Source organism: Perca flavescens, chromosome 8 (genome assembly GCF_004354835.1).
Source record: "Perca flavescens isolate YP-PL-M2 chromosome 8, PFLA_1.0, whole genome shotgun sequence".
In the NCBI taxonomy this organism is placed as follows: Eukaryota; Metazoa; Chordata; class Actinopteri; order Perciformes; family Percidae; genus Perca; species Perca flavescens.
The window spans coordinates 22,177,831-22,192,398 of NC_041338.1; the positions used below are offsets into that span (position 1 = coordinate 22,177,831).

At 40.0% G+C, this 14,568-nt stretch overlaps 2 protein-coding genes and 2 non-coding genes across 4 annotated transcripts; 3 read left to right on the forward strand and 1 right to left on the reverse strand.

The window, feature by feature from the left end:
- The first annotated feature begins 51 nt into the window (after positions 1-51).
- On the forward strand, positions 52-1,538 carry LOC114560068 (60S ribosomal protein L4). Its single transcript, XM_028585223.1, has 4 exons — positions 52-558; positions 723-849; positions 1,050-1,133; positions 1,319-1,538. Exons 1-4 carry the CDS (start codon positions 510-512, stop codon positions 1,536-1,538), a joined length of 480 nt encoding a protein of 159 aa, XP_028441024.1. The 5' UTR covers positions 52-509.
- On the forward strand, positions 898-967 carry LOC114560883 (small nucleolar RNA SNORD18). Its single transcript, XR_003693264.1, has one exon. It is a non-coding gene; the product is annotated as a small nucleolar RNA SNORD18 (small nucleolar RNA).
- LOC114560885 (small nucleolar RNA SNORD18) lies at positions 1,179-1,246 on the forward strand. Its single transcript, XR_003693266.1, has one exon. It is a non-coding gene; the product is annotated as a small nucleolar RNA SNORD18 (small nucleolar RNA).
- map2k1 (mitogen-activated protein kinase kinase 1) lies at positions 1,502-13,228 on the reverse strand. The gene is made up of 13 exons (XM_028584341.1): positions 13,172-13,228; positions 11,972-12,069; positions 11,667-11,743; positions 6,162-6,372; positions 4,196-4,342; positions 3,897-3,974; positions 3,666-3,717; positions 3,218-3,342; positions 2,652-2,859; positions 2,361-2,425; positions 2,181-2,239; positions 2,044-2,089; positions 1,502-1,963 (listed from the first exon to the last, which is right to left on the reverse strand). Exons 2-13 carry the CDS (start codon positions 12,041-12,043, stop codon positions 1,853-1,855), a joined length of 1,251 nt encoding a protein of 416 aa, XP_028440142.1. The 5' UTR covers positions 12,044-12,069; positions 13,172-13,228; the 3' UTR covers positions 1,502-1,852.
- Positions 13,229-14,568: the final 1,340 nt, after the last annotated feature.

A 14,568-nucleotide genomic window follows, 5' to 3' on the forward strand; every position in this document is an offset into this window, starting at 1 on the left:
CATAAGCTAACAGACATATTGGTGCTGTAAGTACACAAGGCAAAGAGGAATATCAAGCACACAGGTTAAGCAGCATTTGTCATGATTAAATCATTTGATCATTAGAAAAAGATGGCTTTTCAGGCAGGCCTGCAATGTAGCCCAAGACTTGTACAATAGTTCACTTCACATGGCATGTAGGTTTGTACATGAGTGATTGCACAGCTTTGAAAACCATTTAGTACTCGGTATAAACCTACAGTTTACCCATACTACAAATCCAGTCATCGGAGGAGCTTGGGATATGGGGTTTGACACAACAGGCTTCACATGCTGTACCATGGGAGGGTTTCACAGGCTTATTGAGTCAAATGATACTGCACGACCAGCCAGCAAGTCAACATTCTCTGCCCTGAGACTGTTAAAAGAATGCCACTAAAGGAAAGGTTTGTACAAAGAAAAAAATGTGTATGCATGCTGGTAAGGGTAAGATGAGGCATCGCAGATGGAGCTAATGCAGAGGACCATTCATGTACAACGAAGACGCCAGTGTCCCCAAAGCCTTCAGAAATATCCCAGGTGTGATTTGTTTCAATGTATAATTGTTACGTGTTGGGTAACTGGATATGTTTGGTTATTAACAATGTATAGTTCAAATGCACTGGATATTCCAAACTTAAATGACATTAACACTGTGCTATTTAGTGTAACTTGTGAGTGTTAAATTGTGTTGTATTATGAAGGTATCACTCTGCAGAATGTGAACAAACTGAACCTCCTGAGGCTTGCATCTGGACTGAGTGCTTTCCGCAAGCTGGATGAGCTGTACGGCACCTGGCGTAAACCTGCTTCCTTGAAGATCGGCTACAAGTGAGTAATTAAGGAATCTCACTGTAGCTCAAGTTAACTTGTTGATCACATCAGTGATGAGCTTCCACTTCATGGTCCGTGTTTTTGAAACTGTGATATTAAAAGAAGTTCTGAGTTTGAGCATTCAAAGACTAGTCTGTTTAACATGTTCATATATTCCAACACTGGTGATTAAATTTGTAATACTTTATTTATTCCAGCCTGCCCATACACAAGTTGACCAACACAGATCTGAGCAGGATTCTGAAGAGTGAGGAGATCCAGAAAGCACTTCGTACACAAAAGTAAGCACTGCTCATTTCAAGTTACTGAAATTTATTTTGGCTTGTCAACTATGATGATATTCCCACTTCAGGTCCGTGTTTCTGAACCCTGATTATATGGAAGTCCTGAGCGACGCATAGTTATTACTGACTTGTAGTTTAGCAGAAATTCACATCATTAAGACTGGGTTATATTGTCATTACAGCAAGACCATCAACCGCAGAGTACTGAAGAAGAATCCTTTGAAGAACTTGAGGATAATGCTGAAGCCCAAGAAGGACCCTGGAAAGAAGGAGCACCTCACAAACCCAAGGCATGCAACTATACTTGCTATACTGTCTTGCTTTAGAAATAAATACATTTTCAAATATAAGAGTCAGACCCGTCATTCAAAATTGATTCACAAGACCATTTATTTCACATAAGCTAACACTTTGTGTTGGTGCTGTAAGGACACAAGGCAAATAGGAATATCAAGCACACAGGTTAAGCAGCATTTGTCATGATTAAATCATTTGATCATTAGAAAAAGATGGCTTTTCAGGCAGGTCTGCAATGTAGCCCAAGACTTGCTCAATACAGTTAATTTCACATGGCATGTAGGTTTCTACACTAAATATACGATTGATTGCAGAACTTTAAAACCCAGTTAGTACTCTGTAGAAACGGGTACATTTAACCCATTATACAAATCTAGTCATCGGAGGAGCTTGTGATATGGGGTTTGACACGACAGGCCTCACATTGCTGTACCATGGGTCGGTGTCACAGGCTTGAGTCCAATGGTACTGCACAACCAGCCAGCAAAGTCGACCTGCTCTGCCTCAGACCGTTTGATAAAAGAATGCACCTGGGGGGGAAAGGTGTGTGTGAGATTGCTAAAGATGTGAAAAAGCATTTAGGTGAATACTGCTATATGTGAAAACTAACCATCAACTGTTTGAGGTCTGCTCTCTCTGCAGGATTCTTTACCAAACTGCAATGGAGACACAAATGATCTTAGTGTAGTGCATTTAACACCACTAGGTGGCATTTTTTCCCCCCCCCCAAACATTACTCCTACATACCACTTGTTCACAAAGTCTTGAAATTCAGAGCCAAATATCCCAGGCAGCTTTGGTGGAGGCTGAAAATACATAAAGGTCAAGTAAGCACTGAATGGATCAAATTGCTGGCAAAGGTATTCACGATGCACACCAGTATCCAGGTATGTTCATGTTGTGTGGTCATATAATGGGCACACTCACCTCATTGACTATGTAATCAAGCAGCTCAAATATAGCCATCGGTGGTCTGCTGTCACTCCCGTATGCTAGGGAGTTAAAAAAAAAAAAATGGCTCTGTCATAATTCAGTCTCCTCTGCACTAATCATCACTCAAGGCCACCAATATGTCACTTCATGACAATGCTGTCCTTGTTTTTTTTTTTTTTTGTGGTAAACCATTTGAACAGATATTTTGAATTACTTTCAGTCATAGCTGCTGTAATTAAAGAAACACTGCAGAATCACAGGATAAACATGTCATGACAGACTTACAGCTGCCTGGTCGCCCAGGGGGCTGTGGCTTTGGGGAGGACTCGCTGCAGGCTGCCTCTCCTTCCACTGGGAAGCCAAAAATCTGTTCCAGTTCCTTAGCATCAGGCGGTGGGATAGGAAAGCGTCCAATGGCCATCTCAACCAGGGACAGACCCATACTCCAGATGTCCGACTGAACAGAGTAATGGGTGCCCTGTAAACGCTCCGGCTGCACAACACATACAATGCAATTATATGACTACGACATTAGTGATTTGTATATTAAATAGAAAATTTGTGACGTACACATGCAAAATCTAAATGGTCCAAGGATATTTATTTTCACATGTTCCAGTGCCCAGCCTACTTTTAACATAGCTAATGCTGAAAAGATATTTGGCCCACTTGATATGAAGCCTGAATGTATTAAGCCAGTCCCAGTTGACTTGTGGGTCATCGAAATTGGGAATTTAGTCAGAACTGGGGACTCTACTTACCTTACACATAAATCTGAGACTTCAATTCTAACAGAAATCGTAAAGGCTAATGAGTAAATGAGAGCGGAGGAGTGTGCCCATTTAACTCACAGACATGTAAGAGCGAGTGCCCACGAAGGAGTTGGCCATGGAGTCTATGAGCTGTCCGCTCACTCCGAAGTCACACAGCTTGATCTCACCACGGGAATTCACTAGGATGTTAGAAGGCTTGACATCTAAAACAAGAGACATGCGGTATATTTAGGAAAACACACCGGGCAAGTGTTCAACAGGCAACAGAAAGCACCACAGAGTAAACTGCTGCAAAGGCTCAGTGCAGGCTTGTGGGTTTGTTATAACATTTCCTTTCATCATTTATATGTACAACACTGAGTGAAAGATAAATTCTATGCATCTGAAATAAGGAAATTACTGTAAGGTGAAGATGCATACTATATCTAAAGTTATTTAAAGCACTTCATTGATACATTTGAAGGTCTTGTAAAGGGGGCAAAACCTTATTTGATAACATCTTTTAGTAAATGAAATAGTGATTGACCTCTGTGCATGATCTTGTGTTTCTCCCTCAGGTAGGACAGCCCTTTAATGACCTGGAAAGACAAATATTGCATATCAGCGCAGGATTCAGATTAGTAGTGCAAAAATACATAATGTACTAGCAAATATGCATCAATGATGAACAGTTTTATATCCATAAACAAAACCTATATAGCTGTAGTGTGACCTCCAGAGCACAAAATTGGTAGCAAGAGGCGTTGGAGCTACCCACAGCGATGCTGACTTTGCCGAGGATCTGCTCCGGGATCTTGCCTGCCTTCTTCAGCGACTGGTCCAGGGAGCCACCGTCCTATAGCCAGCGGGGAAGAAAAATATAGGGAGCATCTGCTGAAAGGACTCTTTGAAATTCAAAACATCATTTATGAAATCAAACACATTTAAACCAAATGAGTTGCTCTCAATACTAAGGAGGTTGTACATGGAGGAAAACACATGCCAGACCCGTTCAGCTCAGTTAAAGTGAATGCTGTATAAACACACTGGTAGCCAGAACTTATTAAAGATAAGTACCATATGCTCCATGCAGATGCTGATTTCGCCATCGCTGTAGAAAGCTCCGTAGAAGCCCACAATGTAGGGGGAGTTACACTCATGTAGCACCTGCAGCTCCCTAATGATCTGGTTCCTAATGGCTGGTTTGATCTCCAGGTGGATCAGCTGGAACACAGCAGACATCAGCTTTTATTTATGTTCTCATCAAACAGAACAGAAATACACAAAGATTCAATCTTCTTTTTGGACACACGCACACGCACACACAGAACATGATATACTACTAGTACAGAGCCCGTTGAAAATGTGCCTGTTTGGAACGGGCTGATTGCTTGGCCTGTGGTATTGCTGCTTGTAGAATTCATCAAAACCAAATTGTACCCCAAAATTACTTACAAAAGGACCCCAAACCACTTAATATGCAACTCTACTGTATAGCCTACTACTGACTTACTGTGTAGGCTATGTCTACATCAGAGGAAGACATTGTACTACCTTATTTACCTGACAGAACATTGCAGATTCAGAATGTAATCACAAAATATCACAATGAAAATATGGAATAGTCAGACATTAGCCTCGTAGACTCATGGCAGTGCGCTAACCACCCGGCCCGTTATGAGAGTCAATCAGCACATATCTTTGTTAATCAACCACCAGAACCGGACTGTGTGCGCATGCAGAGAGATGGAGAGGGAGAGAGAGAGAGACGGTGTTGTCTCGTGTCGTATGATCGTTAACGAATTTAACATTTCAGCAGAGGTGTTAATTTCCATACAGGGTTAGTGGCTTGACGGTTAACGGTGAAGTATGGATTTGATTCGCAGGGGTATTTTGGCAATGGTAATGTTATTAGTTTTGTAAGTTAGCAGTAGATTAATTATATATTATAATAATTAACCCGGGGTGAGTCTGTGCTGTGCTGTGTCTGCCCAGTTCAGCTCTGAGATTTTCTTGCATTGCACAGCGCTGTGAAGGAATAATCTCAGAGATTACGTTATGTTCTGCCAGCTCACAACAATAGTCGCTGTCGTAAAGCGTTCTGCATGTGGCGTCTGCGTGTGATGTGCAGGTTACCTTCCCTTCCCTCCAAACATGGACACACATATATGATATGTCTCACTTTATTAGACAGAGCGTGATGCCGCTTATAGGCAGGCTATCTGTCTGCCACTTGTTGTCTGTAGCTGGTTGTTGCTTTGCATGTGTGGGATTCTGAAACGTCCTTAAATTTGGGAACTGTTTGTTTATTCAAAGTCAAAGACAGTCCAAAGTAGTGCAACTTTACACATTTTTGTGGGTCTGAGGTGTATGTCACATTTTAGCTGCCAAAGCTCTGCCGCTTTCTGGTCCTCAGTGTGAGTGGCCAGAGGCTAGAGCAGCAAAAGCCAATATGTGCTTCTTTTACCTATATATTTAACGATATCTTTTGCATTTCTAATCCAAACAACGTCAAACTTGGCACTGCACTTCCTCGTGCCCGTAGCAAGACTCCTGGGAAGTTTGAAATACCTACGGACTAACGGTTTCAGAGATATGTGCATAACACACACACACACACACACACACACACACACACACACACACACACACACACACAAACACAGACAGACAGACAGACAGATGTTCCTGCAATTTATAGATAGATACATGTTATGATCAAGAAAAAAATCTTTTAATATGGACGCATGTTTCGGTTGGTGTGTGGATATCACACAGTAGCTCTTGGCCAATGTGACAGATTGCTGTCCCACTAACCCACATTTTATGTTGTTCACAAACAACTGGAAAATTACAGACAAATTTGACTCCACACACTCAAAAAATTTATTCCAAAAAAAAAAAAAAAATCTATGACATACTAAAGATGTTTATTATTATGTAGATAATTCCAATGTACACATCTCTACTAGATACAGTTTAGGCTGAGTGGCTTTCTGAAAATGTGCCCTTCCTACAACCAGCCATCAGGGCCTCAACTTACCTTCCTCGCCATAATCAGACCAGAGGGTCGGTGGGAGACCTTGAAGACAACTCCTCCGTTGCCGGCACCCAGCTCACAGATCTTCTCAAAGTCATCATCCTTCAGCTCTCCCACCTTCTGCTTCTGTGTCAGAAAGGCCTCCAGGCGTTTCCGCTGCTGCTCATCCAACTCAAGCTCCTCTAGTTTCTTCTGCAGTGCCTCCAAGTTTGTTCTTAGATAGACGATAAAGAAAGACAGAGAGAAAAATGATGAGTTGATTATTTGTCCCTAAATAAATATGGCCTGGATTCCATTCAGATGGAACTTTTGCAGATGTTCTTTCCCAGAAGCAGCGGCTGTCTCCCCCCCGGGAGACATAAGGCAACCCACGATGTGAACAGATCTACTGTATCTATTATATTATTGAAACCTTGGAGAAAAGACAGAGCTTTGTCTGTGACAACTGCTACTGCACATGCCCACGACAACCATCCAAAAGAGCTAGCGGGCAGACAGAAAGGGTCGCAGTTTGTGTTTCAGCGTTCCTTCCCAGATCCCAGTGTGAGGAAGCTTGGAGTTCCTCTGACGCTGCTCTCCTGGCGCTGTTGTCGTGGCGATGAATTTCCTTGAGCAATCGATGGTCTAGAGAACTCTTGTGACATGCTGCTCTCTGACCTCTCCTTTCCCTCCCACTCCACTGTCTCAAAACACTGTACGTACTGCAACACAAAGTCAGCCTAAGCTTTTATCAGTGACTTTATAAGAAGGTAATGAATCATCACCAATGAGTCGTCGTATTTCAAGTGATTAGATGATATTAAATTAAAAAAAACGAGTGTAGATGTCTGTTCATGTAAACTAATTTTGAGTAAATGTTTTATAATGCAAAGCTAAAGAATAAACTAAAAACATGCAAGATTTAATGTAAGGACATCCTATATGCCTAAAAGTGTACAAGCTACTGTAAGGTGTTCCATCTTTATAATCTATATATCTTTCATAGTTGCATGCTTATCTGATGATAAGATGGTTTTCTTCAAGTTCAGTGGTATTTATGCTTTTTTTTCTCTTTTCGTTTTTATCTTTGTACTTAATCACGACTCAGTGGAGAGCAGCCAGAGCAGGGCAGTAGGCTCTTCTCTACGCTACTCCACCACACAGCAAAGAGAGGGTTAAGTGGTATTATTTTTGACAGTAGGCCTGCATATCCATGGAGACGAAGTGCTGAGTTTGAGTTGGTTGTGGGTAGTGTGGGCGTTTTGTCGACAAGAGCTGGAGGTGGAGGAGGCTGTAGATAGTGAGAAGAGGACACACAATATGTACAGTATGTGGGAGGGACTACAGAAGCTGCACACAGCAGCCCGCACCCCTGGGTGCAGGAGGAAGCGAGCACTATACTGGCCTTTTGTGCTCCATCTAGTAGAACTTGAATGCAAAAGACGCAATATTTCTACGGCTTGCCACAAAGTGCCTGGAAAGAAGATGGCATCGCTGTTATCAGAAAATGTGGTGTTGAGCCAAACATCTATTTTGCCTTGTGACTTCAGTTTGCAAAAGTATTCGGCTACTTTACAGTACTATAAAATAGAAATTATTTTGCCAGTTAGTTATTAATTAAAATAAATTAAACCAAATCAACTTAAGAGGCGGCAGTTGTGAGGCCTACATGCTGTTTCCCATAAGACTGCTGTAAATCTGCTGTTTTCCCACTAAAACATCCTTGCTTTTTAAATCAGATGACTTTGAAGTTTTCCCAATATTGACTTCCATTATAAAACCTGAGTTAAACTCATACAAAATGCACATCAATAGTACAGTCTGGTGTAACATAAGGAAGGCATGATTGTATTTTAAAAAGATTTTTTTTTCTGCAAGAAAACTTAACAGTGTTAAAAGTGAAGTGAAATTAATGCTTTAGCAACCACATGTATATCTCTGACTACAGGTCTATCCAGAACCGGTCGTTTTTATTTGATCTCAGATATCCTCTGATGATATTACATGCTTGACTGGCATTAGGTTGGCCACTCAGTACACTTCTCCTATAGCTGCCAGCCATTTCACACTGAGAAAGCATTTTGCGGGCTGTTATGGCGATTCCTTTTCACTCCTTTTTTCAGTGGAATGGTCTGATTTCAATAAGAATCCTCATCGAAATAAGCTGATTCTGCACCCAGCTGTGCTGCTAGTATGTGCATCAGATCCTCCTGTGCTGGTCCAAAAAATGACCCAACATAATGTGCTAATGTATGTGTCTGGTAGGTTTTCTTCAGATTCAGCTATAATGTTGACATTGTATTATGAGACTAGATGTCATCTGGAATTATTGCAATCTAACATTCTTATTTAGTACAGGCTTTTTTTCACAGAACACATTTCGACATGTCACAGTAGAAAAATCTCAGGTGCAATTGTTAAAATTAATGATGGTTGAATTCCGTTTGGCTGCTTCAGTTTCAGGGTCCTATAGACCGAATCCTTGTGATATCGCGCTAACCAAAAAATGACTTCTGGGTAGACAAATTGCCGTTGATTTGAATTGCGGAGATATGTTAAATTGGCAAACTTGTTTATTTCTGTTGTCATTTTCAGCCATAACAGTAGCGTTCAAAGACATATGGTTAAACACGGTGGGCCGAACTATCTGAGCTATATTCTGCTTTGCTTATTTTCTATACAGTGTTGCTTTGCTGCTTTGATAAACCAAATCTAGCATTACGAACAGCAACATCTCACTGCCTGTAGGACTGTCATTTTCTTTAGTTTGTGGCCCAACAGGTACATTTGGTCTCCAACTTAACATTAGTAAAAGTGTTGACATATGAAAGCAACAAAAATGCAATTTAGATGAATGAGATAAGAGTATATCCAGTTGTTCCATGACAGAGGTATAGCCTCGGCTAGGAAGGTACATTCAGCCAAAATACAAAACACTATTAACACTATTTTATGCAGATTCCATAACAGGGTCCCAGACTGAATCCTGACAAACACCTTTGGACAGCGGCAATCTAAAAGATCCCAGAAAAAGATACCCCCATTTTTTTTATTTGACCTTACCCATACAGGCATCTTCTTCCAATCTTTCACTATGGTAGCCCCAAACATACACACCCATATTATACCCCATGTGGAGGAAAGAAGCCTGGTTATTTAAAATATGTCCTCACCTTCACTGGTCTGCAAACGTTTGGCAAAGCTCCAGCTTTCAAATCACCCTTACACCTTAGGGCCCTTGCAGAGCTAAAATTAGTAAATATTACTTTTTCTATTAATTTTGATAGAGATATTTGCCCTGTTTGACATGTACACTTTTGGAAGTGTCCATGCATCGACCTACTTCTTCATGATACATACAAGTTCAGATGTTGATTGGGAAATGTATTTGGTTCCTTTGGCATCTGACATACAACATACAGTTTCATCATTAGATAAATAAAATTCAACTTGTATTGTAATCTTTTTCCCATTCCTTCTTCATGTGGGTGTACAGGAATTTGGTTTTATGCAGTGTTAAGGAACAAAATGTTGCAAGGGGCAACTGTGTGCCTGCAGGTCCACCATCTACCATCACTGGCCTGAAATGGGATTTGCTTTTCCTCAGAGCTTCAGGCAGCTGAACGTGTGGACCCAGATAAAACTGTCTTTCTATGGAAAAGAGGTCTGAGTGACACCAGGCTGCATGGCTTTCTGTCAGCACAGTGTCACAGTGCACAATTCAGCAGTATTCCTGGACACGCATGCACACGCACACATTGTGAGTTCTCTCAGCAGCAGAGACTTCCAAATATCTGATTCAGAGTTCCTGATTGTTGCTTTATTCCAACGTGCTGCTCCTCTGCCTGTTAGAGCTCAGCTCCAGCCAAACATTATGTCATCATCATTTACCCCGCAGCGCTGTGGAGATAGGTCTGGCAATGTGAGTCTATGTCATCATCAAACAAGCCAATGCACAACTCCCCTCCCTGTGATGGAGCCTGCTTCTTAAATGTCAGAATGTGCGGCTTTACTTTGTCTTAAATTTGCAAAATTATATTGAGATTTAACGCATTTGATTTTAGTCCATTACTTTTTACGTAATTCATTGCAAAAGACACAAATGGACATTATACATGACCTAATGATGAAACAATTCCACCTCTACAACACATTAGAAAACCAGCCTTTCACAAGGCATGACATGTTATGTAATTCTCATCTCAACTGATGCAACTTGTTGCTGCTGGACTGACTGGGATTATCTCTGTGAACTGAAAACTAGAGCATGGTGTCACAACTATTTAATATCTCCATTACTGTGTTTTGTTGAACGGTGGTGGGAAGAGGCCTGCTCAAAACTTCTCTAACACACAGATATTATTGTACATGCTGCCTCCCTGCAAAGGTCAATCTCTGACTAATCACTGTCCATTCAAATTGGGCTGTTAGCAGTGGTTCCCAAAGTGTGGTCTGGGGACCCCCAGGGGTCTTTGAGTTGGATTCCAAAGGGTCCCCAGCAAAAAGGGGGAATCATTTATTTTCACTATAATTCCATCCATAAATAACACAATGAAATAATGTATGACTATTTTGGTCATGGGTTTTATACACTTCCTGTAATAAAACATCTAAAAGCAAAAATTGTATCAGATGCGGGACCCTGGGACAAAATCTTTTCAAATTGGGGTCTGTGGTCTAATTTGTGTCAGTTTAGGGGTCCTTGATGCAAAAACGTTGTGTTGTGTTAGAGTGATGGAGGGACCTGCTCATCCATGACACCATGAAGAGATGACCGGAGGACCTGAGAACTGCACATTATAAACCTTTTTAATGGCAGACACGCAGGTGATACAAATTTCCCTAACAATGGCTCAGTTCCATCAAGTGTGTGCTTTTTTGACTGCTTTCATTACCTGCATCGGGAACTGATTTCATTCCGTTTCATACATGACATGTTCTGGAATGACAATCAAAATATCCTTATCCTGTAAGCAAAGCCGGTGAGCCAGCCTTGCAAAATAGTAGGCGCCTGGAACTAGCTCACCTAAATGGAATGCAGTCATATAATTACAGCTGTGCTTTTCCTGCTATGGCATGTCTTCTGGAGAAAAAAAAGGTCTATTGACAATGTTTAGATTTTCTTCACTGCAACGTGATTAATTCATGAAAGCAAGTAACAAAATAGCTTGTTAATTGGAATTGTGAACATTTTAGCAGTTGCAACATTTAGTGTAACCTAGTGCCACACACACACGCACGCACGCGCGCGCGCGCGGACGCACACACACACACACACACACACACACACACACACACACACACACACACACACACACACACACACACACACACACACACACTATTCCTATAACAACTTGTATTAGCCTACTCAATGAACGGGTTATTCAGTTATCTAGCCTATGTTTCTGCAGTTGTCACGAGCCTTATTGGACATGAATCTAATATAAACGATCAATCACAGAGCCCTTATCAATATTGCTCATTCTAAGTCTTGAATATCATTAGTAGATGAATATTGACACTCACTCCGTGGCTCCGGTACCGTTGATAGTGTTTCCATCGGGGATCGGGTTGAGTTGGATCGGCTCTGGCTTCCTTCTCTTCTGCATGTTACACACAAGAAACAAATCACGAGCTACAGGAATAAGGAAGGAAACCCAGAAGAAAAAAAGCTCTGGTTTCAAAAAGGCACAGTGAGGTTACTCAACAGAGACTGACAGAATAAGACCCACAGCTTTGCAGTCATGAGCTGGAGGAGCTGATATTCTTCTTAATGGGTGGATGTGAATGAGGAATGATCCGGGAGATGAAACGTCACAAAAAATATTTACATTCGTCTTCCGGACAGCATGGCTATGTTTGGGACAGCGCCCCCTCTGCTGGTGGTAGGTGGGTATAACCATCAGTGGTGGAAGAAAGAAGAATACTCCTTTACAAGTAAAAAATAAATAAAAATACTTACGTAAAAGTACAAAAGTATTAGCATCAAAATATACTTAAAGTACAAAAAGTAAAAAATATTCACTATGCAGAATGACCCATTTAAGAATACTGCATATTAGGGGAGACCGGGTACGGTTGTAACACTTTTTTCTTCAGCACCCAAAACTACCTTTTTTTTTAGCTACACATCTGAAACTTTTAGGCAAAGTACCCACATTTGTCTACTACAAATGGCAACAATTTAAATTTCTTCAACTATATTAAAGACTTTGTGAGATGATGACAAATACAAGGTGGTCCTTTGTTACAACCTACCCCACTACTGGGGTAGGTTGTAACACATATTGGGGTAAGTTGTAACAGGTAGACAAAATTAATAAAAACTAAGGCTAGTCAAGTGATATGCCACAATAACAGTTTTATTTTAAATGAATGGCTGCAACAATAAAATATGTGAATATGTGGAGTGCGTGTGCATGCACACGTGTGCGTTTGTGTGCGCATGTCTGTACCTGCACATTCATATGGGTGTTTGTGTGTGTAAGTGTGTGTTTATTTGTGTGTATGTGTGTGTGAGTGAGAGCAAATTAACATAAACATACTTACCCCCATTCCACAGAACATACAAATGAAATGCAGTCTTTATCAGTCACAATGGTGACAATAACAAACTACTTAAATGCATCTTTAAGTCACAATGGTGACAACAACAAACAAATTAAATGCATTCTTAAGTCACAATGGTGACAAGAAAAAAAATTAAATGCATTGCTAATCAGAGTCAAAATGGTGACAAATGAAATTGGTTAGGCCTGGAGTGCATGCCTGGTGTACCCAAAAGCTACATAAAACACACTTGACCCACACTTAATGGTTGTAATACTTTCATAACACGTGTTACAACCTACGCCGCCACTGTCACCCATTGTTTAGCTAGCTGTATTAGCATGGTGCTTTGAAATTAGCAGGAGATACACCATTTTTTACTAGAGAAACTACAGTTTGACCTAATATAACTCATACAACATTATCTACAACGGTAGAAGTACTAAACAAAATATTATCTTTTTTTTTTCTTACTTTCTTACCTCAGAATTAGATTTTCTGCTGTAGCTTCAGGAGAGATAGCTACACAGACTAGAAAACCTCCATGTGGGATCATAAAGGAAGCCTGAGGAAACTGAAGCTGTCACATGACTCCTATCTTATCCCTGATTCATGGAATTGGTAGTGTTACATCTGACCCTGTGTTACAACTGTCCCCGGTCTCCCCTATATTATTTAATTATAATTATTGATGCAGTGATATTAAAATTACTTTAATGTTTAATGGCTTATTTTATACTATATATACTGCCAGGTAGCTTGTGAATTTTACCAATAGGTATCAATAAAGTATTATCGTTACCCATAATAATATATCATTATTTATGTGTTAATCATATTTTGTATTATTATTCTAAGTCTGCTAAGTAACTAGCAACTAAATGGATCAAATAAATGTAGTGGAGTAAAAAATACAATATTTCCCTCTGAATTGTAGTGGAGTTTAATACGCTCTATAAAACTTGTGTTACTACATTTTCCTCATTCCAATAACAGCAACGAGATTGTCTTAACAGAGTCCATTGCAGTACTACAGAAGCCCAAAACTCTATATTCTAGTGCAGTTACACAATAAATTAAATGCAGGTTTGGCTCTTTTACCACTGAATTTAACAATGACAAAATCAAGCAGTATAATACAGATGAAAACGGTGTATTTCTCATAAAATGAAAAACATTTTTTATTCAGGATCTCTCTCATCCCACCTTTTTTTTTATAGATGTTTGATTTTTGAAAAATCCAGAATAGCAATGATGCACTCGGATCTTCCAATACTCTTCATGTGAAAATGTGATATTAATGATCCTGTTTTATGTCATGCAATGTCTCTTACCAGATGCAAGCACAATATATTTAAATCAATAGCCAAAAATAATCTACTGGAAAAATTAAAAGTGAATGGAGCGTAAATGTGAGCTTACTTTCATGCAAGTCATGTGTTAATTCTCAAGAAAATAGTGTAAATACATTCAATGCAGGGGGAATTCATGTGAACCTATTTCAAAGCCACTTCATGTGATTGCTTTAATGTCATTTATTTATTTATTATTAGGATGAAATACATTTATGATCAAACAGACAGCATTTAAGTCACAATTTTCAACAGTTTTCACAGCTGCCAAATTTAAGAAACTTCTAATATTTGGAGCTATTCCCAATTTTGTCTTGTTCCCAAAATTCTTTAAACCTCCAGCATTTCCTCTCTAACAACTCCTCTCTGAACAAAATTTGACCAGTAAAAATTGATTAATCTTTCTAAACTATTCTCTCAGATCACCAAATGGAAAAAAAATATTTGATCTAAATGCTCTTTTTAATTTAGGGTACATGCTGTATTCTGTCATGCTGACCTTTGTGGACAAAATTAATCAAAACCAC

What these genes read in the sequence shown, in the direction of transcription:
- map2k1 (XM_028584341.1), bottom strand. Translation starts at nt 12,043, where the DNA reads ATGGTTATACCCACCTACCACCAGCAGAGGGGGCGCTGTCCCAAACAT. An exon ending in ATGCTGTCCGGAAGACGAAT is followed by an intron (nt 11,744 to 11,971) that starts GTAAATATTTTT and finishes TGTAACATGCAG; the next exon opens with AAGAGAAGGAAGCCAGAGCC. An exon ending in GTCTGATTATGGCGAGGAAG is followed by an intron (nt 4,343 to 6,161) that starts GTAAGTTGAGGC and finishes GCTGTGTTCCAG; the next exon opens with CTGATCCACCTGGAGATCAA.
- LOC114560068 (XM_028585223.1), top strand. Translation starts at nt 510, where the DNA reads ATGTACAACGAAGACGCCAGTGTCCCCAAAGCCTTCAGAAATATCCCA. An exon ending in AGCCTTCAGAAATATCCCAG is followed by an intron (nt 559 to 722) that starts GTGTGATTTGTT and finishes TGTATTATGAAG; the next exon opens with GTATCACTCTGCAGAATGTG. An exon ending in AAAGCACTTCGTACACAAAA is followed by an intron (nt 1,134 to 1,318) that starts GTAAGCACTGCT and finishes TTGTCATTACAG; the next exon opens with CAAGACCATCAACCGCAGAG.